The sequence below is a fragment of the Colius striatus genome, chromosome 1 (genome assembly GCF_028858725.1).
Source record: "Colius striatus isolate bColStr4 chromosome 1, bColStr4.1.hap1, whole genome shotgun sequence".
NCBI classification, from domain to species: domain Eukaryota; kingdom Metazoa; phylum Chordata; class Aves; order Coliiformes; family Coliidae; genus Colius; species Colius striatus.
Window position 1 is genome coordinate 151,930,816 of NC_084759.1, and position 27,265 is coordinate 151,958,080.

Below are 27,265 nucleotides of genomic sequence, written 5' to 3' on the forward strand. Positions count from 1 at the left end.
AAAAAACCTAAAAAACGGAGGAGAGTGTTTTGAGTTTGTTTGCTTGCTTTGGTGGGGGTGTTTGTGTCTTACTCTTTTTACATTGTAGACATTTGCTTTTATATTCTTCACTGAAGTGGTGTGAAAGACTCTCAAGTAATCAAATTCCAACAACTGCAGGTTGGATGGTGAAGGGGAAAAGATAGTCAGTAACCTTCATTACAAACATTTAAGCAATGGTATCTCTTACCCGTGAATTTCTGATTAGCTGCAAACATTTTCATCTTCAAAAAACTACTATGTGATTTAAGAAGCCAATAGAGACGTAGAGACTAAACATGGGAAAACATCAATTTCCATAGATAAAGTTTCATCAAACAAAAACAAGTGTTTAAATAATTACACTCAGTAGGCCCCAAAAGCAGCCTTAATATGTTTAGTAGGCACACCATGCAGCTAGAACCTATTTAGCTGAATATTCTAATGCACTAGGATTGGTAGCATGTGCCACTACCTCCAAAACAAGAGAGCTAGAATTGAAGAATACACTTTATAAATCTGATTTTGCTCTTATACTTGGAAAAACAGGGGCTTATGTGGCAGTTAAGAAACTTTCCCGTTAGATAAAGCACCATTGCTTTCTATATTATCACTGGTTAAGTTTCATGCCTAGTCTTGCAGGTAAAGGTTCGACATTATGATATTCTACCCAAAGAAACAAATCTGCCATGACCAGTATACTTGAGATCTTAAAAAGAATAAATTGTAATATCCTTATTTTCATAAACAGGCTTTTAATCTGGTTCCAGGCTCAAGGTTTATAAAAATCTGTTGCATGGAGCACTCATTGCCAGTTAATAGGCAAAGACTTCTCTCTGGTAAGGCCAGTGCTACTGATTAGTCACAAGTCTGGAACAAAATGCGAGCTGGAGGACTTCTCAGAAAAATCAAAACTTAGGAAGGGGAAAAAAAGAAATGTCAAACTTGGGAAAATCACCAACCAGTCCAACCTAACAGTGTTCTATTCTCCTAAGTACAGTCCCTATCCTGCTTTGGTGGTTGAAATTTCACTCAAGGATAAGCAGTGGAAGAATACTTAACCCAACCCCATGATTCTGTTTTCCATACTTAAAAAAAGAAAAATAAAAAGGAGAATGTTTCTAAATACAGCTACTGACAGACCATGGAAAAAGCCTTCATATGTCTGAAAGTTTGGCACATTGGAAGTTGGTTGTTTTTTTTCTTTCTGGTTGGATTCCAGAAGTTACTTATTACTATGTGTGTGCACACACACATTATGCCTGCATGCAGAGATGCCTTCTTATTCATATACGACTCTACATGCACAAGATGTGCCTACACATTCAGCTACCGAGGCAAAATCTTATATAGAGAGACAGTGGACACACTTGGCATCTGGGTTTCATTACACAGCTCACCGATGAACATTTCTAATGTGTTCAGCTCTGGCTAACAAGCTCACAGTCCTGGAACACAATGTCTACAGGGCAGCCTTCCCCTTGACCTTTTTTACAACCTGTAGCCACATCTCACTGCAGGGAATAGAGAGTTAAACACCTAACTACATTTATTGTACTAGGAATGCCACACACACTAGACACTTATGGTCCTAGGAGAGTCTGGTCCAGTCATATTGCCCTGGAGGAATACTTCTCAAATGGTATACCTGGGAAAATCCTGCAAGAAAAACCTTAAATGCAAACTAGCATTGAGCAGAGAACACAAGTATTCTTGGTATTACTTTAGTCTCCAATTGAACATCCTCACAAAAAGATTACTGTGCACCACACACAAAAAAAAATAAAATTGTGAATTGTCTATGGATTTGGTTTAGCTGCAGAAAGTGATATTGGTGTGGAGTGAAAAGCTGCTCAAAAAAATCACACAATGGGACAGAAAACGCATTCCTGGTGCAGAACGTGCAGTAAACGTGCAGCTCACCTACGAGGATACAACTGACGAATTCGGCAATAGTCCATCGGGGGAGAGGGAGGGGGAAAAAAATATAAGTGAGACATCTTGAAAGTCCTCCCACCATCACCACCACCCTCCTTTCATACGCTGCCAACAACTTGTTCATTTTCCACCCTTTTAACGTTTTCCTGCAATTCCGAAGTTTTTAGCTATTGTCCTATCACTGTATTCTCTAGTTTTGAGACAGTACATACAATAGCCAGACCTAATCTATACAGTAATTGAATAGGGGAGGCAACTACTCTACAGAAGAATCAAGTTTTAAACTACCTAGACTGGTTACAAACAACACAGCTGTGTGAAAAGATCAGTATGGGTGATGCTTCATTTATAGTGTCTCTTGTCCATGCACTTGCTCATGAATCCAAGAGGTTGTAGATGAGTTTATCCCCACTGCAGCTCCACCGAATTCAAAGGAGTTCTGACTTTGTTTCATGGCTTGCAATTTTTTACAAACTTTCATTGTTTCACAGTTCACTGTCCTCCTCAGTCCCCTGACAGATGTTAGTATCTAGGCTTTTATTGAGCAATATGGCTTTTACCAGCATCAGACAATTCATAGTTATTGTTTGAAGTCAGCACAGTGATAAAGCATCATTAAACTTAGATCTTACCTGGTCTTTTTTAGACTTGTGCGAGGAAGCAACATGAGCCAGATACTGAATGACCTTCTTGGTGTTCTCTGTTTTACCAGCTCCTGATTCACCTCTGTAAAGAAAAATCTGCAGTTCATCCACAAACAAGATGTTGGGGGACATACTCATACTTCTAACCCCAAAACGGCTACAGACCTCAACTGCACTCTGGGCATTGCAGGACCTCCCTCAAAACTAAGAAAAAACAATTGGTACTGGCAAGTGATAGATGCGTAGCTGGGCTTCAGAACTAGTCCCCAGCTAGTTCGCCACTGGGTGCAAGTTCCAGATGCATGCACAGAGGAGGGAAGGTGATAAATAACTATGATTTCTTGGATACGAAGATTGCCAAATGGCTGAGGAATAACTTGGGGGCTGATGTAGACGGAGGGGTGAAAGGTAATGAAGTGAATCTTTCATTAGGAAGCCTCTTGACTGCAAGAAGAAACGTATCAATTGCTTAATTGAGGGCAAATCAATTTTGCTGTGTCTAGAAGAGAAATTGCTTTATCAAGAGTATCTGTTACTGTATCACTCTCATCAGTATGAATGTACTTAAACAAAACAGCTGTATCAAATCTGAAGGACTTTTCCAAGGCTATTCTATTGACAAAGCTGTATTTCTTTAGGAGTTTGAGCACAGGGGCTGTTTTAAAACCTCCCTTCTTCACTTAGGAGAATTATTTTGCAGAAAAGATAAAATCTATACTGGAGGAATTGTTGTTGGATATTCCTTAATTCTCCTTTATTACCTGATGTACTGAACCTACCCCCTGCACGTAATTACTATTAAGAGGGTCCTTCAACTGAGAATTTAAAACCACAAACTTTGACATACAGACAAGATGACAACTGTAAATACTCACGTGCAAAGGATGGACTGATCCTCTCGATCTAGGAAAACAAAAAGTAAAAAGCAGTCAGACTAAATTTACATTTCTGTGACAGAATGAAATGTACACCAAAGACAAAATCAGGAACTAGTAAACTGACAATTGTCTTTAGAAATATGGCCAGGTAACCCCTTCTCTGTAAACAGACCCAAATCTGCCACCATATGCCAAAGTATATATTGGCACCACAGCAATTTAGTTTTCTTCATGCAGAAAAAGTATTTGTTTACATTGCAATTTTCTATAAACCAGACAGAAGTCTCTCACTGAATGTTTCTTTACCTTTGAGCTACATTTTTAAGTATATCTACTTGTTCTTCATCCCTCTCCCTCTTATTATACTGGATCCATACTGTCTTTAAAAACTTATCAGCAGTGCAGTGGAAATGGAAGGGGGAGGTGGAAAGTGGGGTAAGCAACCATTACAAACCTCAAAGTGCCAAAAACTCACATCAGAGTCTTTCACCCCCAAAACAAACACTGGAAGCTCACTGAGAATTTTTTATTACTTATTTTGTTTTAAATGGACTTGAAAACTACAACACTAAATAGCATTCTAAGTCCTATATACAGTCGATTTGTTTGTGGCATCATCCTCTATTGTATTAAGACTGTAGCTGGTAACAGCAGAAACCTTTTCTCTTTCATGTTGACATATCAGCAGACACACTAATTCCGGTGTTGAGTTCCCAGCTGTGGATGATAAGATCTTTCCAGTTACAGAAAGTACTTCACCCAGCCTATCCACCACTATCATCTCCCACATCTTTAACCTCCTTTCAGCTTTCACCTATGATTCCACTTCCTCATATGCAGCCCTGACTAGTCCTTCCACCATTCATTCATCCCTCCACTCCTCTACCACTTCTCTGTGAACATGCTTGCCTGCTTCTGCCTTGGTTTCACCTTTAATCCACCTTTCCACCCTATGCCCCAACATTCCACCCCCAGTCTGTATCCCATTCCTTCCCCATGTCACTGCTGGGAGCACTGGACAGACTGAGGAGTGTCTGTGCCTACACCACAACAGCCTTAGCAGCTTGTAGTCATCACAAGGGCACTGAGACCTGCTTGGACATGGAACAGAATCTGGGCACAGCATGTCATTCACAGACAGTCCACAAGAACTACTGGGCCACTCACAGAACATGCTGTGCCAGCAAACTCAAAATCTCCATTAACTTGTAAGTTATCTGCTTTTTTTGTTTTGTTTGATTTTAGGATTTCTTTTTTAAGAAAAAGACCAAAGGACTATGAGATCATTTAGTCTGAGAAACACACAGAAAGAACACACAGCAGTTAGGTTTCATCCAGTTATTGCCATTCTCTCTTTTTTTCATGCTGAGCTCCAGTTTTGTGTTGGACTCACGACTAATCTCTAAAGAAAAAGCAAGCCTCAAACATCCATGAGTACACAATTAACTGCATTGCTCTAAATAAATAAATTCAGTGGTTGGTAATCTTCATCAGGACATGTATGGATGTACTGGTTCTTTCTATTTCTTTCTCCTGAGCTTAGTGAAAGCAAGTGCACTCCGTATTCTCCTCACCAAAGAGTTCTTAAACCATATAATTAAGTCACCATTCAAGCTGTTTTGTGCAAGATAAAAGAGATTGGGCTGTAATTAGGGAAGACTTTATAGTCAGATGAAGTTCAAGTACCTGACTTTCTATATCCTTAAAAAATGCTGCTGCAAGTGAACTTAGCATTTCAGTCCTAAAGTCATAAATGTCGTATTTATCAAGAAAAATCTTCTATAAATTTAGTTTATAAAGAGAGAAGTATACTTAGTCGTTGGACACATTTTCAAGGAATAAAGAAAGCAAATTATCAAATTTGAGATTCTATCTTTTTTTAAATCATTCTGAAACCAATAATGGAAACATTAGGTTCACAAGCTACAGATATGTAACTTCTGCTCTTAAGCTTCTTTACTGGAAACTGACTGTAGGTATACGAATACAAAAACTTAAGAGGAAAATAATTTGCCTTATTTTTATTAATACAGTTCTCAGAAAGAGCTGACCACCCCTAAGACTGAAAGAAAACAAGTAGAAGAAAATTATCATTCAGATGGCTTTGGCCAGCAAATTTCCTACATGTTCAGAACAAGACATTGCAGCTTTACTAGCACTGTGTATTTATTTTCCCAGTTGCTGAACTTTATTCCTTGCCTTTAAGTTATGCACCCATTTGGCTGAGGAACAGGCTACAGGTAGATGTTAGCCAGCTCCAAAGGCCTCACCTATTCGAGGTTCCCAGTGGGCCAAGGGCTCAGCAGGCACATGCTAGCACTCTGGAGGACTGGACACTTGGAGGGTGGATCAGGGCAATAACTTATGACTCATTTATTGATTGCCTAAGGAAATATATTCTTTGGTAGCTCGACACCTGAGTGCAGTTCTCTATCACAAAGCAGCTATGTTAAAGGCTAAGATTGTGTCTCTGACTTTTGAAAGCTTGAGTATAAACAAGCAGTCTGCTTGTCCTAGAAAAGGTTATTTTCGCATTCAGGTACTACGGAGGCTGTTCCCACAAAACAATTTGAAAGAAATAAAATTAAAAACCCCACAACAGCAAAATAACTCCAGCCCTGGGGAAGGTGCTTTTTATTCCTGGTAGCCAGCTCTGGTCTTGTGGTCTTGGAATTATGAGCTGGGACAAATCAAATGGGCAATAAAGCCTCAAGCACTTGAAAATAACACATGCCTTCCCATTCCATCCTCCATAAGAAGATCCTTATTCCAGTCAAAAAACAATGGTAAGCAGACAGATAAACTGACTGCCCAACAGAAAAAGAGATAACTAACATTAGGTAATACTAAGCAGCTCTCTGGCTCTGAATGCTTTTTGATAATAATAAGTTTTGTCATACTTATATGAGAAGCTCTTATTCCAACAAGTCAAGGTAGCAACAGCACCCTGGAGTGACCCAAGGAAGTCTCAAAGAGGCATGTACAGCATTTTTCTACCTCTTAACACAAATCAAGGTGTTCAAAGTTGCTCAGGCAGGAAAAGTCACAGACGGATTTCAAAATCCTCTCAGCACCACGTTTTCCTCCCCCAACACATTTTCCTGGTGGCCCACTGCAGCTGCATTAGTCACCTCTGCTTTAAGCCAGCAGGAACGTACCTGCGAGTGCAGGCAAGTCAAGTCACCGGCAGCATGCAGACACTGCCATAAAAGGCAACATTCCTGTTTGCAATCGGGGGAAATTCTTTCCCAGGACTGCAAAGCAGCAGTCATTGGGATAGCTGGAATTCTTCTAATTGTGTACAGACAGACAACTCGAATAATGTGTTGAGCAACAGGAAACTGGAGCCGACCAAAGGGCCAAAGAGCTAACGCATACAAAAGCATAACTCTCAGATACGCTTCTAGTTAAGAATTGCTTTAAATGCCAATATTCATTCTCTATACAACACTGACTTGTGCCATCACGAATCAGAATTCAGCTGCCCAGACAAGAGGCCACCTCCACCCTTTTCTTTTTTTTAAAGGCTCATACAACATGGGCGTACTGCACAACTTCAGTCAGCACTTGCCTTTACCCCATTGTCAGTTGTGCAAGCAACCTACTCAGCAAAAGAGAATGTGCTGGGTACCATAAACTCTGTTGCTTATAATAACATAATCAAGAAATGTCTGATTAAAAGAAATCTGCATCTGCTTTTCAATCCTAAACAGACTTGCTTATTTAAAACAAACCAGGATAACAAGTCATTAGTTAATTATAGCAACAGTTCTGTATTTCAGACCAGCTGGAAAGGAAAGCTTTTTATCTAAGGCTCTTCTTTAGCTCTCTCATCATCATAGTATTCCAGTCATCATAAGAAGCAGCAGCCTCGAGCATCCAGAAATTCAGGAAGTAAAACATCCTTCAAATTTAAGCTATACAGCAGTATGGTATAATAAGATCAGTAAATTAATTTTGCTATATTAAAAAATCCATAATATCTAATTCATTCTTGATTTTCTTCAGCCCAAAATTAAAATATGGCATTTTGACTGATTCCAGAACCTTCAGCATACATAGAAAATATAATTAGCCCCAAATTTGTTTTCACAAGAGAAGTATCTTATACATAAAATGTCCTCAGCTAAATATTCTACTGCAAAACACATCTGAATGAATGCTGAATGGACTATGGTCGTATATATTGGCATAACTGATAAATTAATAGAGCTTCACACTCTTGAATTTTGTTTTTAGATGTTTTGGGAAAGGGAGAAGAAAAAGGTTGGGAGGACAGAAGAGAATGTGCAATTTTAGCTTCACATCTCAGTTACAGAACATCCTAGCAGGCCTTTATCACCCACTTCCTCTGCATGAGTGACTCCAGTTTCAAGCCTGTTCATCTCCATAAAAGGAGAAGTAATATAGCATTCACACAACGGTGACATCATCTCTCCAGCTAAGAGGAAGTGTAGCTGAAAGGCAAAGGCTTGGCTTGCAGTCCCCTGCCTATAGCTGACTCATTAAGGCTAAAAGCTTAACCATAGCTAGATGGTACCACCCACCTCCTAACCACCAGCGTCTGGCAGCACTGAGCAGCCCGGCCCTCTCCGATCCCGTTACTACTCTGCTCCTCCTGTGCTGCAGTCAGTGCCTACAGCCCAGCTTTGGCAACTGGCTGGGTGACCAAGTTAGGGAGTTGACCTAAAGCAAGAACTAGTCTTAAATGCATGTAAGTGCTTCAACCATGCAGTAATTTCAGTTCTTCAGTCCCTCCTCAAACTTCTGACCTCAACATCATCTTCCAACCCATGTCCTTCCCTCAGGGCTCTAACACAAGAGGAGCCCCAGGCACTTGACATGCTGTTCTAACTTGGAACAACCCCACTGGCATTAAATCTAATTAAATATGCACACTGGGGTGTTTTAAGCTACATGCTGGTTTGAGTAGGATCAAAAACACTCCAGGGGAACACCAGAACACAGCCTGAGAGCCTGGTTTTGCATAATCATTTAAGGAACGTATTATAGAGAAGTTTCAAAATGCTAATAACCTATCAAGTACAAAAAGAGGAAAAAAAGGGGAAAAAAAGAGAAAGAAATCAAATGAAGGACAACATAGTGTAGTCAAGGCAGCTCTCAACAATAGAACTTTATGATGTAAAAGAAGGAGAAAAATCACTTGAGTTGGCAAAGAATGCTGCAGTGCCAAGACTGAGCTTTGCATTATCTGAAGTTTGAGAACAGTCATGAGGAAAAAAAGTAAAATTCATTTAAAAGAAATATATCCTACTGGGTCAAATACAAATAATTATTTCCCCAAGAAATTTTTGGACTAGAACCTATACCCCCTTTTTTCTAGCATTCCTTAACTGAATCTGGAGATACGAAAAGAAGAAAACAAGTTAGGCTGTAGTTTTAGGTTACACAAATGTTTATGAAGTTCTGACAGGAAAGAAAAACTGGTATACAGTCTGCAGAAGCTCAGGCAGCTCATGATACTAAAACAGTGAACTGTAGGGAGACTGACAGCAAGGGCTGAACCCTTACATAAGTGACTGCCACAGAGCTCCACTCTGGTTTACAGGAATGAAGCAAAAAGGGTGTGGTAACTAAAAAACAAGTGGGCAACAGACTCTTTTTTAGCTTCTTGTTCTACTGAAAACCACATTTCGAGACACAGATTTTAAGAGCTGCATTTAGAAATCTCGAGTAATTCAAAGCATGTGAAACATTTGGTAAGAAAATCAGAAACTACACACATCTTTTCATGTCATTTGTACACAAACACCATCAAAATGAACATCCTCTACAAGTATCAAAACTTGCCCTCTGCATCAGAAATTTGGACAAATCTGGGAAACAAACCAGTGAAACTACAGGCTATATATATTTTTGAGGGTTAGTGGAAACAGAACTTGACCTTTACATGCAACTTGAGAGAACTGTGCATCTACATAACCTGAACATCTCTCTCAATCAAGTACCCCCAAATTGGATATTGCAGTATACAGCAGACCACTGCTAGGAAGTAAGTTGAGAAAGAAGATTTGAGACCAAGGAAGTTAAAAGAGAAGCATTCTACTAGCTCAGAAACTTAAGAAATATGTAGACATCTAAGAATTACAAATAAATTACTTCAAGGCCATGTCCTATAGAAGCAGATCTAGAGGACTGTTTCTTGTGAAAAATGACAACTGGGCCCAAGGTTCATATGAAGATTTACAACACCAAGTGGTCTGTCCTACTGCAGCCAACACCGTTTCCTCCCTTAATGTAAAAAGGCAAATAACATCACAAGTTATTATGTTTCAGAATATTTTCTTTTAAATACCAAACCCAGAGACTACCTACCTCCTTGAGTGAATACCAGCGATGTGCTGCCTACACAGGCTCATTTGCAGACTAACCCATCAAGGTCAAGGAGGGTTTAATCACCACATAAGGATTTTAAGAGTTTTTTTCAGTCAACCATTAGGAGTCCTACACTAATACGTGGAGAAACTTGGATGAGAAAGGAGATAGGAGCACATTCATTAGCAATGTGTTATTTCCTCTCCTACCTACCTCCTAGTTGAGCACGTTGAGTCCTGGAGACCATACTTATCTAAACCTACCATAGACGTTTCAGATACTGGCATTAAAACAGCTATCACACTCCAGACACCAATGAAACTTCTAGCTTCTATCAGTACTTGACATAGAAAATTTCCTGTATGTGTTCCAAATAGACAAACAGGTGATGTTTTATAGCTTTATAATATGTTTTTCTAAATAGATACTCTGGAGACCACGAGTTAAAGAACATACCCTTTCAGCATACATCTACTGCATTAGAATAATGATTTGTTTGCTCAAGACACCCGCTCTACTTGAAGGCACTGCGCTTCAGTCATCAGCACCAGAAGAATAATACCTCTGAAAGCAGTCAGACCTGAGGCTTCTGGCATCCAGGTTACCCAGGGAACAGAAGCATTAAAATAAATGGTTTTCTCCAAAACCCAAAAATGTCAGAGTTCCGCTCTTGATGTACAGAACGCCTACCAAATATCATGCAGCAAAATAACGTTTTCACCTCGTTTCTTAGTCTTAATGTCTCAGGTCAGAGAAAGGAGGAAAAAAGAAAAAAGAAAACCACTTTGAACATGTTCTCCATCATGTCATTGCTTCAATGAAATACTTCTGGTGAAATTTAACAGAAAACTATTTAACCTCTTGGACTATAGAAATGCCACATGATACTTTTGTGAATGGAGTAACCAGAGTAGACACAAAAAGAGGATCAAGTTCACCCTTAGCGCATCAGCACAGATGCCTGAAAAGGGTTAAACGGTTTCTGGATTAGCAGAAGTTAGAATAAAACTCTCATCTTTCTCTTCCTTCCCAATTCCTTTTCTGATGAACATCTCAGAGTCCAAATCAATTAACACGCCAAGGCTTTTCCACTCTGCCAGCTTCAGAGATAACCATATCCCCTGCTGACAGAAGTCAGAGTCAACAGCTTGCTATCCTTCTCCAGACCATGAAGGATTCCAGTTCTTAGGGGCTCTGAAAGTAACCTAGGGAAGGCAGCCTAATCCTAAATGCCTCTGGCTCACTTGGAGCAACGGACCCTTTCATCTTCTATTCTCTGCAGAGATTCCTGCCATACCACTGGCTGCTGCACCAAGCCTCCCCCACAGCTAAGCAAAACTGAGAAAGTGGAAGAGGAATGTTGCTTTCCGTGTCCAAGAGGCTAGCCAGGACCAGAAACACTGCAAAAATCTACTCACCTTCACTCCCACCAGCACACGTTGGAATGCTACTATTGCTCTTTGCAAAAAGGAAATAAGCCAGCAAATAACCCTAAAACAATCTCTAGCATTCTTGCTAGCACACATACACATAAGTAACACACACACACACATCTTTCAAACCTAGTTAGAGGTCAAAGCAGGGCAATTCAAACGCTAACTGGGAATGATATTCACATCCAACAAGTCTTCCAAAAAGTCAGTGACAAGATATCTCAAAGCAGGCAAAGAAGAGCTGGGGTAAATCTCTAGACTACCAATATTACTGAGAATATTGTGTAGCTAGAATTGTTCTGGGAAAGGTAAATGCTCCAGCAGAGCTCATAGCCACTTTCCCATGCTAGGAAAACAGAGGCGGAGCTGCCATTATGCAGCTTTGTACACTGAAGTGATTCAAGTCTGGGATTTCTGAGTTTTATTCATTACTCAAGCAGTGGTCTAACAGAAACAACTTTTCTTTACAAAAGTAAAGAAAATGTCCATGTAGATTAATCACTAGTTCTGAACCACCATGAGACCAGTGAAGGTCACCTGTCCTTTGTTGCAGAACTGCAGCTGTCTGGATATCCACTGCCCCATACTGATATATCTGGCAGGGATTAAGGACAAGATGTACGCACATGCAGTTCCAAATGCATAGATGTCTGAAAAGGGAAAAGGACTTCTTCAGTTACCTTGCAACAATGACAAAAGAAGTGTTTCTGAGTCTACATTAAAAAAAAAAAGATTTCTTTTTAGGGAACAGTAACTTTAGTAAGGTTAAGTCAATGGCTTGTTTAAGAAAAATATATATTGGTACTTGAGCTGACAAGGAGTGGGCAAGGGAGAGAATAAAGTAATAAAGGAAGTCAAATAGTGATAGCAAATTTACGTGCTGCCATGTGTATTATAGGCAGCACATCTATCCTTGTCCTTCATGGCACATTCTGTCTTTGTCTGAGGGTAGTGAGGCCCTATATAGGTCCAGGCTTAGAAGTTTTTTCCTCTGGACACAGTATTCCTTTCAAAGTTACACATCAGTAGTGTAGCTGTAATTCTTCAAGGGCCACCACATCTTCAACAAATTGCCATCAGTAGCCTGCCACCAGTCCACTGCAGCGTATTTGTATGGCTCACCCCTCCTCACTCAAGGCTTTTACAAGTACAGCTTAATCAATCCATCACATTAGCTCTCCCGTGTGCTCTGCTCTGCATGGCACCACACTTCAGCAACCTCTCTCAGCATTCTCCATGTGTAAAATTTGTTTAAAGCCACTAATGCAGGTAAGCAGCAAGAGTTTTTCTTGTTCCCTTCCCACTCTAGGAAGTCATATTGTTACAGTCCTCCTATGCTTGGAGGTGTAAGTGCTAGCAAGGGCAGAGGAAAAGCAGAATTGTTTAAAACTGAGTCTAATTAGAATTTTAAAGCATGTTTTTATTGTATTTGGCCTTTGTTCAAAAAAAGTGACATGACCTGGGAGAGACAGACACCTTAATCATTGCTAGTCAACAGAAAATAAAGGAGTAATCACATTCATACAAGCCATGCCAAATCAAACTGTCCATTATATCCTTTGAACCTTAGAAAGCATGACTCTTTATATAACCCAGCTACAAGCAGGAAGAAAAGCACAAAACGCCTCCATAGCTGAACACTCTCCAAACATCCCAAACACAAGCACTGACTCTGTGAAAGATCTCTTCTCAGATCGAGAGATATGCAAAGGACATTGAGAGCTCCATGTTTAAAAGTCCTCCAGTGAAAAACAAGCAGCAGGTAATATATATGGTTTTTCTAATTTGTATACAGAGGGGGAAAAAATAGGTCAATCTACTTGAAAAGCCAAAAGATGTCTTTAATATTGTGTGATAATAAGTATTATACTTAACAGAATAAAAATGCAACTAAAAACTCCTGATCAGTAAAATTATGGCTGATCATCACACTTCAAAACACATGTTACCCTAAGCTTGTTTCACCCTACCAGACCGTATGACTGGATTTTAAATACTTTTGTTAAAAGCCTCTTATCAATCAATGCACATACTTGCCCACCTACAGCTGTTATTCTAGAGGCTCATCACTGAGAGGGAAAGTTGACTACCTCAGTTCTCCTTGCCTGCTTTTCTGAATCAGTCTGTCCTTAATGTCAAGTTTAGCCATATTTAGACTCTTTGTAAGGTCCTTCCCTCCATGAAAGCAGGAGAAAGGTATTCACCTGAACACAAAAGCTGGTACCACGAAGATGTCAGGTGACCATAAGCAAGGACAGAGGGGGCAACAGTGCCTTGGAGAACAGCAAGTTTTTGATCTCCCAGTGTTTTGTCTGCAACATTGATTTGTGTTTTCAATGAGATCTCAGTCACCACTCACCTTGCATCATACTCCTGTAGGCTGTATCTGTGATAGCATAGATATGGGGTGGCATCTCATGTCTCTTCTTCCCTTTGTACATTTCCACTATCTCTTCTGAGTATATGGGCAGGTTCTTGTAAGGATTAATTACCACACAGAACAGGCCTGAGTAGGTCTGGAAAGAAAACACACCAGCAAACAAAGACAGAAATTAAAAGTGTTGTACACTTAGTAACAGCATATTACTTGGAAAAACAAACAATTCAACCAGTCCTTTTTTAAGTATGTTCTTCCAGTGATACCGTCTGAAATGCGTCCCACTGAGCAATATTAGAATCTGGACAACAGGTGAAATCATATCAACTTGGCCAATACTCAACCTTTCCAAGTACACACAGAGCATCAACTGATACATTAGTCACATCAATATCAAACTGACCTGCTCTCTGGCTAACAGTGCACTTTTCCTCCTTTGAAAGTCCTTATATTCAAGCACCCATTTAATTATATAAGGTAGGGGATCTGCTCCTAGAAGCATACATTTTATTATGTTCTGTCTCATGCTTGCTGTGGAATTATCCATAATTGCTCAACTACAACATAATAAAAATACAAGCCACAATAGTCACTAAAAGAAAAATAAGACTACTGTACTCCTTAGAGGTTTTCAAGGCCACTGGACTAGGCTGAATTCAGTGTTAATCCTGTTCAGAGCAGGGAGCTGGATTAGATGGCTCTTAATGACCCTTCCAGCCTGAACACTTCAATGACTTATAAGGCATATAATAATACTCATTATAACAACTAGAGCTAGACTCAAAACTGTAAGATTATTTATGTAGTACATTTATTGACAAAGTTTACTTCTAATTTATCTTAAACTGTTAATTCATTCATTCGTGAGAGTGCACCTCAATTTATCAATTGGTTTCCACTGGCTTAAATTACAATCATAGAATTGTTTTGGCTGGAAGAGACCTTTACGATCATGGAGTCCAGCCTTTGCCCAACCACTAGAAAAAATTCTACAGTTCTAAAGGAAAACAACTGTCAAAATACTTCTAGTGAAAACATAAACTTCTTTTAAAAAAAAACCCAAACCCATTGAGATTTGAATACCTAAAAAAAACCCTGTAACAAATATTTTACTTGCAAAGGGAATAGTAGGCTTCTTAAGACGTTTCCTAAATATTCTAAGAATAGCATTTTAAGCCTTGCTCATGGGATTTAAAGATACCCTAGTTCCTTGTCAATTTTAGAGGCAGATGTTTGAAACATCTGGAGAGGAGCAGCTTTCTACAACATCTTGCAATGCTACCAGAAGAGAGTACATTTTACTTCTATTGCTACTATCTCTTCTGTTGTTTGCTCAATGAAGAGTGCTTCCTAGTAGTAAAGAGTTCTCCACAAGGAGCACAGAGAGTACTTAATCAGATTTAGTCTCTTTAGCTAGATAAAGGTAAGGATTAGACTACAGTGATCAGAAGGGTGGAAATGGCATCTACTATTTGGATAGTCATATCCAAATATTCTCTGTGCTGGCTAAACATTAAGTCATCAGCCCACTTTTATAGGTAGCAGATTCAGATACAGCTCTCACCTTATGTTCCCTAGAGAGCAACATTTTTATAGGTATTTAAGGTTCTTTTTCCATACCTTGGTATGCACTACTGGGATATGTTTGTACACCTACTTTTTTGTTGTTGTAATTTGAGGAATATTTCAATAGCTTACAAAAACCATTAAATCCATTTCTAAATTGGGAAAGGATGAAAGGTGGCTAAAAACCTTTTAATGTAGGACTTTTAAAGTTCCAGGAAGCTAAGCTTCAGTAAGATATTCTAGTCAGGCTAGGTTTGAAGTAGTGCATGAAAGGAACAGATTGAGTTTGCAGAAACCAACTTGGCAATGCTAGTTGCTTTTGTCTCAGCAGTAGTTTCTCCATCATGTCAGGTAGTACTTGGATAGCACAGAAAAGCAGCTGACTGGGTCATGCTTTCCTGTCCTTTGACTACATTAGTGGAAGACAGAGTAGGACCAAGAAGTAGAAAGCAGTCAACTCAAGAGTAGCATGTTCACTGTAAATGCCATACATCTTTTTCTTATACTGAAAAAAAATAATGAAAAGAATGGACACTGGAATCAACTGAACTGTTACAAGAAAAGCTGTCATTCCAGAGTTTTAGAAACAAGTAATCAAAAACTCCCTAGACTGACAGTTTGAGCTGTCTGCATTAGCAGCCATCTTGCCTCAAATCCCATGTGCATGTAGTAATCAGAAGAAGATGCCCTATATAGTCCCTGATCTGCCTCCTCCCAATAAAACTGTAACTCACGCCACAGAACAAGCCTGCCTCTCCTTTGAAGACATTAATAAAACTAAATGCATGTTCACTGCTCTGGGAGAATCAGAAGTGAGAGCAAAAGAAAAGTAGTAGCAAGTACTGTGGCTGTTCCACAAGGAATGTAAAGGGCTTTTTGTTTGTATTTGTGTGACTTTTTATGGTCACGTTTGCTGACAAATTAGAATTGTAACTTTTCAAGTAAGAATAGTTTAATGGTCTGAAGCAATCTTACAGATGAGAGCAGCAGTTTAGAAAACGGAAGACATTAATTTCAATTAGAGTGATGAAGCCATGAAGTAGGTATGCAGGAAGGAGCCATCACCTCCTTCCAGTATTCTGGTTGCCAGGAGAAATACCTAAGGGAAGTTTCCTTGCAGTATAATGATCTCAGACAGATGTGAGAGGTGATATTTTTGTCTAATAAAGAGAACAACTAATCATGGCTAGGATATGCAACTCAGCGAGACCACCAAGCCACAACAGGACTGCTGGTCAAGCACACTGACAGCGTTTTCGGTAGGCAGCAAGTTGAATTATACTAAGCAGAAGCTGCCAGCCCTACCACAGAGAAGCCATAAGCCATCTTTGTCTTATTAGAGCACAAGTAAAGACTTATATGCATAAATCCTTGAGTTGAACCCAAGGCTCCAACTGAAAGGCTAATCTATTATAAGCCTAGCTGGCTTGGAAATCTGTACTTTGTTTCAGACATTACTATCTCAAAATAGAATTCTGGCATTACCTTTTGCTAACTATTTCAACTGACACACAGGCCAAACTGGAACTACTTTTATTTTTCTAACTCGTCTCTGAAGAGCTGAAAGGACCATCTGTAGCATGGCACAAAGCTGACAGCATCAGAGAGCTCATTTTCCAGAACTGTTAACTTCAATGAAATAACTGGAAGATATGAAGCTGAATTTTGACTTTCACACTGAATACAAACAATGCAGTTCAGGTAAACAACACAGTAGCTGAAAATGATCTTCTGATAAAGCATTCTGATTAGAAATAAGGTTAACATGAAAGCCACTCTTTTAGCGAGTCATCTCAGTGAAGAAACAGCCACCACATAGAAACAAGTAATTGGTGACAGACTCTTAGTTCTTGAAATATTTGACACTCCCTGCTCAAAATTTGTCTGCATGAGCCATGACTTCCTTTCACAGGACAGGTAGACAAAAAAGTTAAAAAGAAAGAAAAGCAAAAAGCCACGAAAATACACAGCTCTACTCGTAGAGAGAAAGGACAAGAGCAGAAGCAAATTATACTTATGATCTTTCCAGAGATATTTACTCTAGAGATACATTGCATGTATTCTCTTTCTTCAAGAGGATTAATGACCAACTAACAGCTACCCCAATTAAAGTATTTTAAGCCTTTGTGTTAATCTCCTGACTTGCTGAGAACTGCTGACAGGTGAGATCACTGCATTTCACAAGTGCACAGGAACAGTTTTGGCAAGACTTGAGATTCTATAACAGAGAATTACTATGCCAGGTTTACTTAGGTGAAGGGTGTGGAGATTTTTTAATACTTCTTACAATCCAATTAGAAGAACTCAGTGTATTACAGTCACAGACTATGTCTGAAATTTCAGAGGATATCTTGCAAGAGATGTGAAACAGTCCATTGCACAGTGTGCAACAGTCTTTGAAATAGTGAATTATTTTCAACAACTTACTACATAAGCTAGCAATGTTTCCTGTTCTAAAAGTGTTACACATGATCTTGCACATCCTATTTCATCTCAGCACCAACATTCTCCCTTCTGAGAATAAATGTTGACCGACAGGCAAAGGAGTTAATGGCTGTACAGGATAATTAACTGCACCAATCTCCAGCCACATTAGTGCTTGAAACTTTGACATCATGGTGTGGGAGTCAGGCTACATTTATATCAGCTTTGCCCCCTTCAGATGGCCTCTGATAATTTCTGCAACAGTTGTCCATATACCCTAGTGTCACTGCAGAAGAGCAGTGGTAGTGGTTGCAGCATTAGCCAGAGCTTCTAGCTTGTGCTCATGCTCCTTAACTTAGAAGGTGACGGTCCAACATAGATTTCCACCCAAGACGGACAGTCGGGGTTAATTCCTGATATGTTGTGTCAGATACCACCAGTCCCTATTAGGGCAGAAGAGACCATCTATAGCTTGCCTTGTCACATGACTGCATAAAAGACTATATGCCTAGGAGAGAAGCATGGCAAAGTAGCAACCTTTAAAAAAAAACCAAAACAAACAACAAACCCAAAACATACAGATAGATAATTGCATCGAGTTTTTACTGGTGTTGCTCCTCCATCTGAGATGACAGGCAGCTTTTGGATTTTGGCAGCACAAAAAAGGGTGTGTGCAGGGGAGGTAGGAATTCTAGACAGATTTTCTTCAAGGTCTGTATTAATATACTGTATTGGGTTTGTGTGGTGGGGTTTTTGTAGCAGAGGAGAGGGGTAGCTTCTGGGAGAAGCTGCTAGAAGCTTCTCCAGCTCCAAGTCAGACCCACCTCTGGCCAAGCCTGAGCCAATCAATCAGGGATAGTGGTAGTGTATCTGTGAGAATATACTTAAGGGAAAAACTGCAGTGGAGGGAGGAGTGGGATGTCAGAGAAATAAGCATTCAGACAGCAAGAAGAGGGTGAAGAAAGAGGAGGAGTGGCCTAGAGGAGAGGCTGCCAGCATCCCCTGGTGAGATGTCAGGCTGTTCTCCTGCAACCCATGGAGGTTAATAGTGGAGCCAAGCTCCACCTGCAGCCAGCAGAGGACCTCATGCCAGAGCAGTTCGCTGCACCCAAAGGAGATCACAACTGCTAGAAGCACACGCAGCCTCTTAGGAAAGGACTGCAGCCCATAGGAAAGGCTCAAGGCAAGGAAATTTGTGGAGGACTACCTGCCATGGAAAGGATCTCATGCTTGAGCACAAGAAGAATGTAATGAGCCCTCCTCCCCCAAGGAAGGAGCAGCTGAGACAATTATGACAAACTGACTGCAACTCTCATTCCTCATCCTCCTGTATGGCTGCCAGGGGGAGTAAAGCTGAGCCGGGGAAGAAGGGAGGGGTGCGCTGGGGGGAATGCATTTTAAAGATTGGGTTGTCTCACACCATCCTACTTTGATTGTATTGGTAACAGATTAAACTGATTTTTGTTTATTCCCCACAAAATTGAGTCTGTTTTGCCTGTGACCACAAATTGGTGTGATCCCTCCCTGTCCTTGTCTTGACCCAAGAGCCTTTCGTTGTATTTTCTGCTCCTCATCCCAGCTGAGAGAAAGGCAGAGGAGTGACGAAACAGGCTGCAGTGCTTTATTGCCATCTGGGCTTAAACCACAACATATATACATTTATATATGAAATTTATTCTTTATTACATTTTATTTTAATAGATCTTCCAATTTACTGTGAAGGTTTCATAGTACATGAAAATACTGAACACCCACCATTCCTACATCCCTGAGGATTCCATTTCAGCAAATCCCATTTTAATTCTGTAAGCAGAGGCTAGCAAGAGAATAAATAAACCAAGAAACACTAGTTCATGTTTTAACCAGTCACCGCACCCAAATTTCACATTACCACTGAATTTAATAATTCATTCTGTGCCTGCAGAGTATTAAAAAAAGTAGAGGCTATCATGACCAACATCTGCTGGCTAAACAGAGGCCACATGAAAAGCAAAATACAGAAGAGAACTGAAGAACCAGATCGAGTTCTCCTCCCTATGTATTGCTTTTGGTGTTCCATGAAGCAGTTGCTGCATGCGTCACTGGATATGACCGTTGGTCCCATAAATGGTATCTTTGTCATTTCCACAGCAATAAGAAGCAGGAATCTCTGCTCTTGTCCATTTTGGGGTGGAAAGAAAAGAAAATATTTCCTATCTGTAAGCACATGCAGGCACATATGTCTCTAGTAGGACACTGAGATCCAAAATTCTTGTGACACAAAAAGCTTCGCTTTAGCATTCTTTCCCACTGAAGCTCCAGACATGGGAAAATGCAAGTCAGATGTTAGGTATATTAGGACTGGTTTTATTATAACTTGGTTCAGTTCAGACCAGACTCCCTGTTTACTACTTTCTAAACGCTGTCACTTCTTGCTAAAAGAAAGTTAAATGGCATTCAAAACATCCTGCAAACGAAGACATTAAAATGTTACAGGCAGATTTACCACAGCATTCCTTGAAAGCTTCAACATTAACTAGAGAGGGATTGGCATAGTTTAGTGAAAAAATTCTAAGTAGAGCGAAGAAGCTAAATCACATGAGTTGCAAATAGGGACAATGAAAGGTTAACATACATATTTTAGAAGCAACATGATTACAGTAAGTTCAGATACTGTGTCATCAAGAATCCTTACCCCAATAGAAAAAGATTACTTACATAGATCAGTCCTGAGTAGTACCTCTCCTTCAGGTTGTGAAGCACAGAAGCCTCATTCAGGCACGTCAGCTCTGCCATATCTTCCACTTTAGAGAATTTGGGGGGATTCATCTTCTGGATGTCATCCTTGTTTACTTTCACTTTCTTCCCATTCTCTGCCAGTTCCACAATGGCCTCATCTCCTACTTCTTCCTTGAGGCTGGCTGCCTCAAACCCATTCTTTTCTGAAGGAACCCATACCAGCTTCTTGGCAGCCCAGTCAGCCTGAGTTAGAGGGTTATTAATGATGTTTTTGTCCACATAAAGGTACTTATCTGCATCTCTTTGCGACATTGTGGCTTAGAATTGGGGACCTGTGAAAAGAGAAGGGGGCAGGGGGAGAAAAAGATCTTTTTAAAGCCTATAGTTGCCTTGCACATTCCTAGAGGCAGACAGGCACATGCTAAGTACTCCGAGTCCATGATCATCAAAGCATGCCTTCCCCTCCTCTATTTCATGTTAGTAAGCACTGGTAAGTTGTCAAGCTTCCAATAAGGTCAAGCATTTGCTTGCCAAGATGAAAAAAAACCAAAACAAAACACAAAAAACAAAACCCCAAAAAACTACCAAGCAGTTAAAAAAACCCTACAACAAAACACTGACCGTTAAGCATTTGGAAGACATTCTTTGGGAGAAAAGAGAAAGTGCATTAAAGAGACAAGCACCAAACAATTTGTAACATGTGCCAATATTCATTGCATCAGATACTATGGCAGTAATTTTCAGGTCAAGATTAGCCCTTCACTGCTCTACTTAGTAAGATATTAGCTCAGAAATATAATCATAAATGTTCAATCAATACTTTAATGTCCTATGTTCTTGTTCAGATAAGCTACAAATAAAATATCACAGTTTCTTAGAAATGCCATATACCAGTCTAGACAATACGAGATGCAGTAGTTAAGACCAATATTAAATACTTTCCATTACTAGCTTAGTAGCAACACCCGTCCACTAAACTTGTTCGAGATAATGTTCAGTAGTAAAATACCTCTCAGACAGTAACAGAATAAACCTGTGGTCAGGAAATGTTACAGCCAAAAATCCTCTACTGGGATCTTTCTATGAAGCTGTAGTCGAGTAGAGGAGAGAGTACTATCCCTACAATAGGGAGAGTTAGTCTGCATGCTCAGAAAATGGCACCCTAGATTTAGTGTTCCATCAAAACCAGAACACTACCGCCAAGGATTTTCCAGTTTATAAGGCAGCAGTTTTATTGGTGCCACTCAGAAATCCTTTCAATCAGAAGAAAGGACTGCATGCGTCAAGGCTCATTAACCATGTAACAGCAGCCTCTTTACAAGGTCCCATAAACATTATTTCTTGGATTCTTCCTCACAAAGATACCAGTGTCCTGAATATATGTTTTTCGTAACTTGGACAGAAGCTAGGGCTCTTTATCACCAAAAGAACAGGAAATTAAAATATCAATATTCATGTCATGGAAGGCCATCAGGATCTACAGGGCTAACTTTCCTACAGAACATAGCCATGTCTACAAACTGGTCTGCAAATCAAGTAAGTGGAGACTGACTATAGATAATGCAGACAAAAAAAAAAGTACTGGAAGCTGGACAGAAGCGGTTCAACTCCCAAAATGTGCACGAGGGTAACAAAAGATGTTGAGTCCCAGCATTAGCAAACAGTGAATGAAGTCAGAAAAACATCGGCTACAATAATGATGGGCATAAATGCCCACACGAGTCATTTGTAAGCATGTAGGGAAATTCCTTTCAACAAATGTATCACTGTAGGTGGTATGCAACTTTGTGCCAGAGACTGTATGGATAGCTGTACAGTCACAGTCAAAAATTCTTTAGCAAACAAAGAGAAAATTACTCTATAAATAATCGCTTCCTTTAGCTTAAGTTTAAAATCTGTCTTAAGCTTTACAGGATATGCCAAGCAGCTATCCCACACTTTACTTCATCCTTCCTTCCCCACAGGGTCACTGACACTTGCAACTCAATCACCACTATGGTAATTCTCAGAGTAACTCCTACTCCCCTCTGACTTTTCATATTTTTATCGAAAATACAGATTTTAATGGTTACACGATTAAAAGATTTGTTGCAGAGATAAGATGCACCAATCAGGAGGCTGTCATGAAAAATCTGAGCTGACAGAAAGCCAGAAGACCACTCTACAACATCTAGCTTGACAAGAGTATATAGAAAATAGAGAAGACAATTCAACGAAATATAAAGAGTGCATGACATGGCAGAGTATCATCTGCAGATTGTGGTCAGAGGGTTAAAAAAAAGGGAGTGGAGGGAAGGAGGGGAAAAGAGAAAAAAAAAAAAAAGAAAGAAATATTCAATTGTGTTCAGAGTTGTATCAGGTTTGGCAAGGCAACAGCTGTCTCTACCCTCCATTACACAGTTTCCTGCCTATGCAACTCCCAGAATCTAACCGAGTTGCCTTTTTTGGCTATAATCAGGCAGGACACAGAGGCAGTATGCTTCAGCTAAATTCAGTTTCATCATTTCCTGAGGAATCCTAAGTAACCAGCCATCTGAAGCGTCCTACATTACACTGAAACATATTCCTCACCTCCCTACTGTTAAGGGTGTATGTGTTCAATACACCTTGGAGATTTATTCTAGGATAAGGACTTAATTCTTTTTGGATAAAGAAACATGTAAGATACAAGAAATCTTTCAAGGGGTATGCCTAGCAAGCTCTAGATCTGAAGAGAACTAAGGAGATAGCTACTGAGAGGTTAATCAAACCCCTCACAGGAGAACCCCAAATTATGTCATATAGAGTAAGACTGCATTCTTCAGTCAGCAAGGGGACCACTCAATAGCATCTATCCCTTTTTATTCCCAGGACTGAAAACAACTTCCGCACTAAGAAGAGAAATAGCCTAACATGACTGTTCTAAAATCTCAAACAGTAAGGTGTTTTATGGAAGTACTACCGATTAGTGACGAGATTCAAAGATGGCCTGCACCTCAAACTTTAAACAGACTTGAAAAATTACTTGATTGCACTACAGCATCAACTATCTTGTTAATCACCATCTCAAACTAGCCTTCATATGATCCAGAACAGAATCATCAAGTAGTAGAACTAAAAACCCACAGGATCATGCTAAGATAATGTGGTGTTAGTGTTATACTTAAGGCTGACTTCTAACCTACAGTGCCTCTAAACCAGCAATGCCACAAACCAACCGTTAATTTGCCTTCTCCACAAGAACGGTACCAGAGGAATCAGATTCACTGAGTTCCATCTAATGGACTCAGTATTTATCGTCCTACCTTATGCTGCATTTCACTGGACTTTACTAAAAACCCTGTAAGTGGTGAAGGAAGTAAGCCCATCAACTCCAAACCAATGGCAAGCTGTTACCACTTTAGGAACAAATTAGGAAGCAATTTGTTTGTCTAGTAGTTTGCATTTTGGGTGTAGATAATTATGTAGGGTAAGGACATTTATCTTTGCATGGCTATTGTGCAACTGTCAGATGAGAATACCGCTAACAATATTCTTTTTGATGCAACACCAGTCTATAGGTAAGACGACCAAGAAATGCAGAAGGAAGACAGACAATCCTTGAGTTTAAATACCTCCTTCCTAGTATTGTTTCCAAAAATTAAATACTACAGTCACTTCCCTGTTAACTCAGTATGCTCCATTATTGCGGTTCACAGCACTCTGAGGAACAGGCTAGTCAAATGTTGCTCGTTTTCCATTATTTTAGGTTCAAGAAGACATTCTTTTGCCATTTAACTAACTACATAGTATCCACAAAGATGCCATACAGTTAGTGACAGATGGAAGCAAAGTAATTTATACACTCATAAAAAGGATGGGATCAAGACGTTAAAAATATCTAGTAAAACCTTAAAAAATGTCAATAACACTTTATGTACATACTTCCCTGTAGATTCTTTTGAGATTAACCAACTGAACACTGGCTTTAAGTTAAGATGCTATGCATTCCCTTTGAACAGAGGCAGCATTACCCAAACCCTTCATTTGAATACAATCATATGGACAGAAGTTTGCCTCAGCCTCCTACAATTTCATAGCCTGAAGGCTTGGATTATGAGACGCTCCATACACTCCTCTTGGCACTTCAAGCATCAAGTGATTCCCGAGAACCTGGAAACAAACACCTTGTCTGGCTTGGAAAGGTCTAAAAGCTGCTTCTGATACAAGGTCCCTTCCTTCGATTACAGTGTTTTTCAACTGCTGAAAGCAGAGAACACTGTCTGTTTGCAATTTAATTTGCCAGAACTATTTGTCAGAACTATTTGTCCCCTTCCCCCTGCAATGTTTACTCTGTCCGCAGCCACAGAACTGTTCCAGGGACTGAGGCACTGCCCAATAAGATGAGCTTGGGCTATGCTAAACTACCAAGGTAAGAGCTGAAGTAGAAATGGAATTAATATGTTCAGAAGAGCATTAATGGTAACAGGTAAAGCATCACACTTACTAACAAGTATTGGTGCACTAGGTAGGTAAGGAAAGCACTTCCAGTTTGAATTATCCAAACCACCATTACAGTAGGGATTCCCACACTGTTCTTTTTAGTCTCATTAATAGCAAAGATGCATTGTTACATTGCAATAGACAGCTTTAATCAAATTACATTCCTACTTTAATGAATTATGAGAAGTTTGTGAAATATTGGGCTACAGAGATCATAAAATAGCCAGATACGTGTACTTGCTGATTCAATCTGGCTTACCTTTAACAGGTTGTTAGAAAACAGCATACAAGACAGGACTCTTTCACAAAGCAAAAGGAACCTACACCATTTCTACAGACAAGACAAGACTTTTACACCAGCAAATTACAGCACTAACGGTCACTTAGAGTCCCATTTCAGTTACAACTAAATTGTCCATGGTGACAACTTGATTCCCTGTTAAAAAAAAAAAATCTGACTTTGAGAAGAAGCTAATGGTTTAAGCCAAGTTTGCTCAGTAACATTCATATGACAGGAATCCTTATTAAGCATACAATCTGAACTGCTAATACTCGCATTATTTTTGCAAACTCAACTATTTCACCTTTCCCAGCCAGCTGAATTCATCAAATCAACAGAAACAGTTGCATTAAGTGCAGCTAGAAAACACAGTAAGCAGACTTTAGTGGCCAGGCTGCCTAGTGAGCGTGAACCAGCAACATTTTAAATAAAAAACCCTAACCCACCAAAAAAACTTCCTTACAACTCCCCTAAGAAACTATTCATACACTATTCACCAAGAAACTCTTCATATCTCATTGGTTTAGGACACATTAGGCTGACACTTCAGGTGCCAGGGTGCTTATGGGAAAGAAAGTTGCTAACTTTGTTAGCACAAACTGTTCCAATTTGAAACTAAAAACTGAAGTCTGAATTCGCTAGGAGGGGAGGAAGAGAGGAAGAGAAGGGGAAAAGCTGGCAGGAAGCTGAACTGATGGACTGGTTCTATCTGCTTGTTTCTCAAGTTCAGTATATTGTGACACACCAGTTCTTGATGCTTCAGTCAACTCACGAGTCATGAATTTCAGTTACCCAGCTAGAAAATAAAATATAACATCAGGCAAGTACACAAGTTGGCAATTCATACTCCCTCACAGGCAGCTCCCCACCAGGCTGAAGGCAGTTACTCTTACTCTTTTTGTTCAGAATGCCAAAGAAGACTCACTTCTTCTAGTTCAGCTTTATTTGGGATTCATAATGACTACTATTAGGCTTGCTGTAGTTCACTGCTTTCCTCTCCAGTCACAGTCTGACGCACACAAGACATTGTTGAAAGATTTATTTCACAACTGGAATGCAGATTGCTGGCAATTATTGTTGCATATTCAGTTTGACTGTAGTGCTGCCCAGACTTGCCAGTTACCATGTTTATTGCTGTAAGTTAAACTCAAGGTAGAGCACTGAAGTGCCTTCTCTGTATTCACAGGGCTCCAAGAATCAAGAAGGAGGAATCTAATTATCTAATGTATAAATGATACCTGTATTACCAACCAGACTACACATAAAACAGCAGAAGGAACCTGAATGGTATTCTGCATCTTCCAGGTGGCCTAAAAGTACGTGGCATGCATTCTCAGAACAGCGAGCACGAAATAAATGTTTCTCACTTTCTGCATGTCCAGCTTTCTTCACCAGCTGTCAAGCACCACTTTCCGGTATGTGTGAAACAGCACTTTCATATTCTGCTGTAACAGCTGACATAGGAGGTTTGCTCTGTGAAGCTGGGACTTTCCATGGCAAATTACAAAGGTCACAAAGATATATACAAGTAAGACACTGTCCTTAGATGCCACTTAACAGTCACGATTTCTCTCCACTGGGTTCACATGAATGGAAAGACTGGGAGAAGCTACAAGCTCAGCACATGTAGATGTGACACACATTAATGCCAATCTGAAGAGGTTAGCTTTGGGTATCAGCACGGGAAAATGGGATAACGAAGGCCTCACCACAGGCTATACATGGACAGAAATGATCTTGGGCAACCACACTGCATACTGTAAAGAAATTAACCACTGTAGGTTATGGGCAAATATGGCCAGCCCATTAACTTCCCTAAGTTAATGCTAGGGAGGGTGTGCTTGCCCCTATTTTAATTGCACCTTCCTAGTTCAGTGAGACACAAAGACACATTACTATGTACATGGCCCCGGTAAAGTTAATCAGTTCTATGAAGCCTGTGCACATTGTTTAAACACACCAAACCCTAGTTTAGGGAGGGGGAGGGTAGCCTTCTGTTGATTTCAAGTCCGGTCTTTAGCATGACAAAGCTAGGCTGGCTGCCACCCAACCCCATTCACTTTGAATAAATATTCAAAGTTTACAATCCTGCATAATGCACTTTCTGCAACTGTTGTTTCTCATTAGTGCGGGTACAGCACATGCCTTCTCAGCAGAGGAGAGAATTCCTTTTCTAGAGACAGTGTGCCCAC

The 27,265-nt window shown here is 39.9% G+C and overlaps 1 protein-coding gene across 2 annotated transcripts in view; it reads right to left on the minus strand.

The window, feature by feature from the left end:
* MYH9 (myosin heavy chain 9) overlaps positions 1 to 27,265 on the minus strand; it is a 73,701-nt gene that overhangs the window by 37,647 nt on the left and 8,789 nt on the right. For both annotated transcript variants that reach the window (XM_062011982.1, XM_062011975.1), the window contains exons 2-5: positions 20,312 to 20,664; positions 13,607 to 13,763; positions 3,476 to 3,503; positions 2,589 to 2,682 (exon numbers count right to left, since the gene is read on the minus strand). In XM_062011982.1, coding sequence (XP_061867966.1) covers positions 2,589 to 2,682; positions 3,476 to 3,503; positions 13,607 to 13,763; positions 20,312 to 20,644 — 612 coding nt within the window. In that variant the 5' untranslated portion in view covers positions 20,645 to 20,664. The remainder of the gene's footprint in view (positions 1 to 2,588; positions 2,683 to 3,475; positions 3,504 to 13,606; positions 13,764 to 20,311; positions 20,665 to 27,265) is intronic.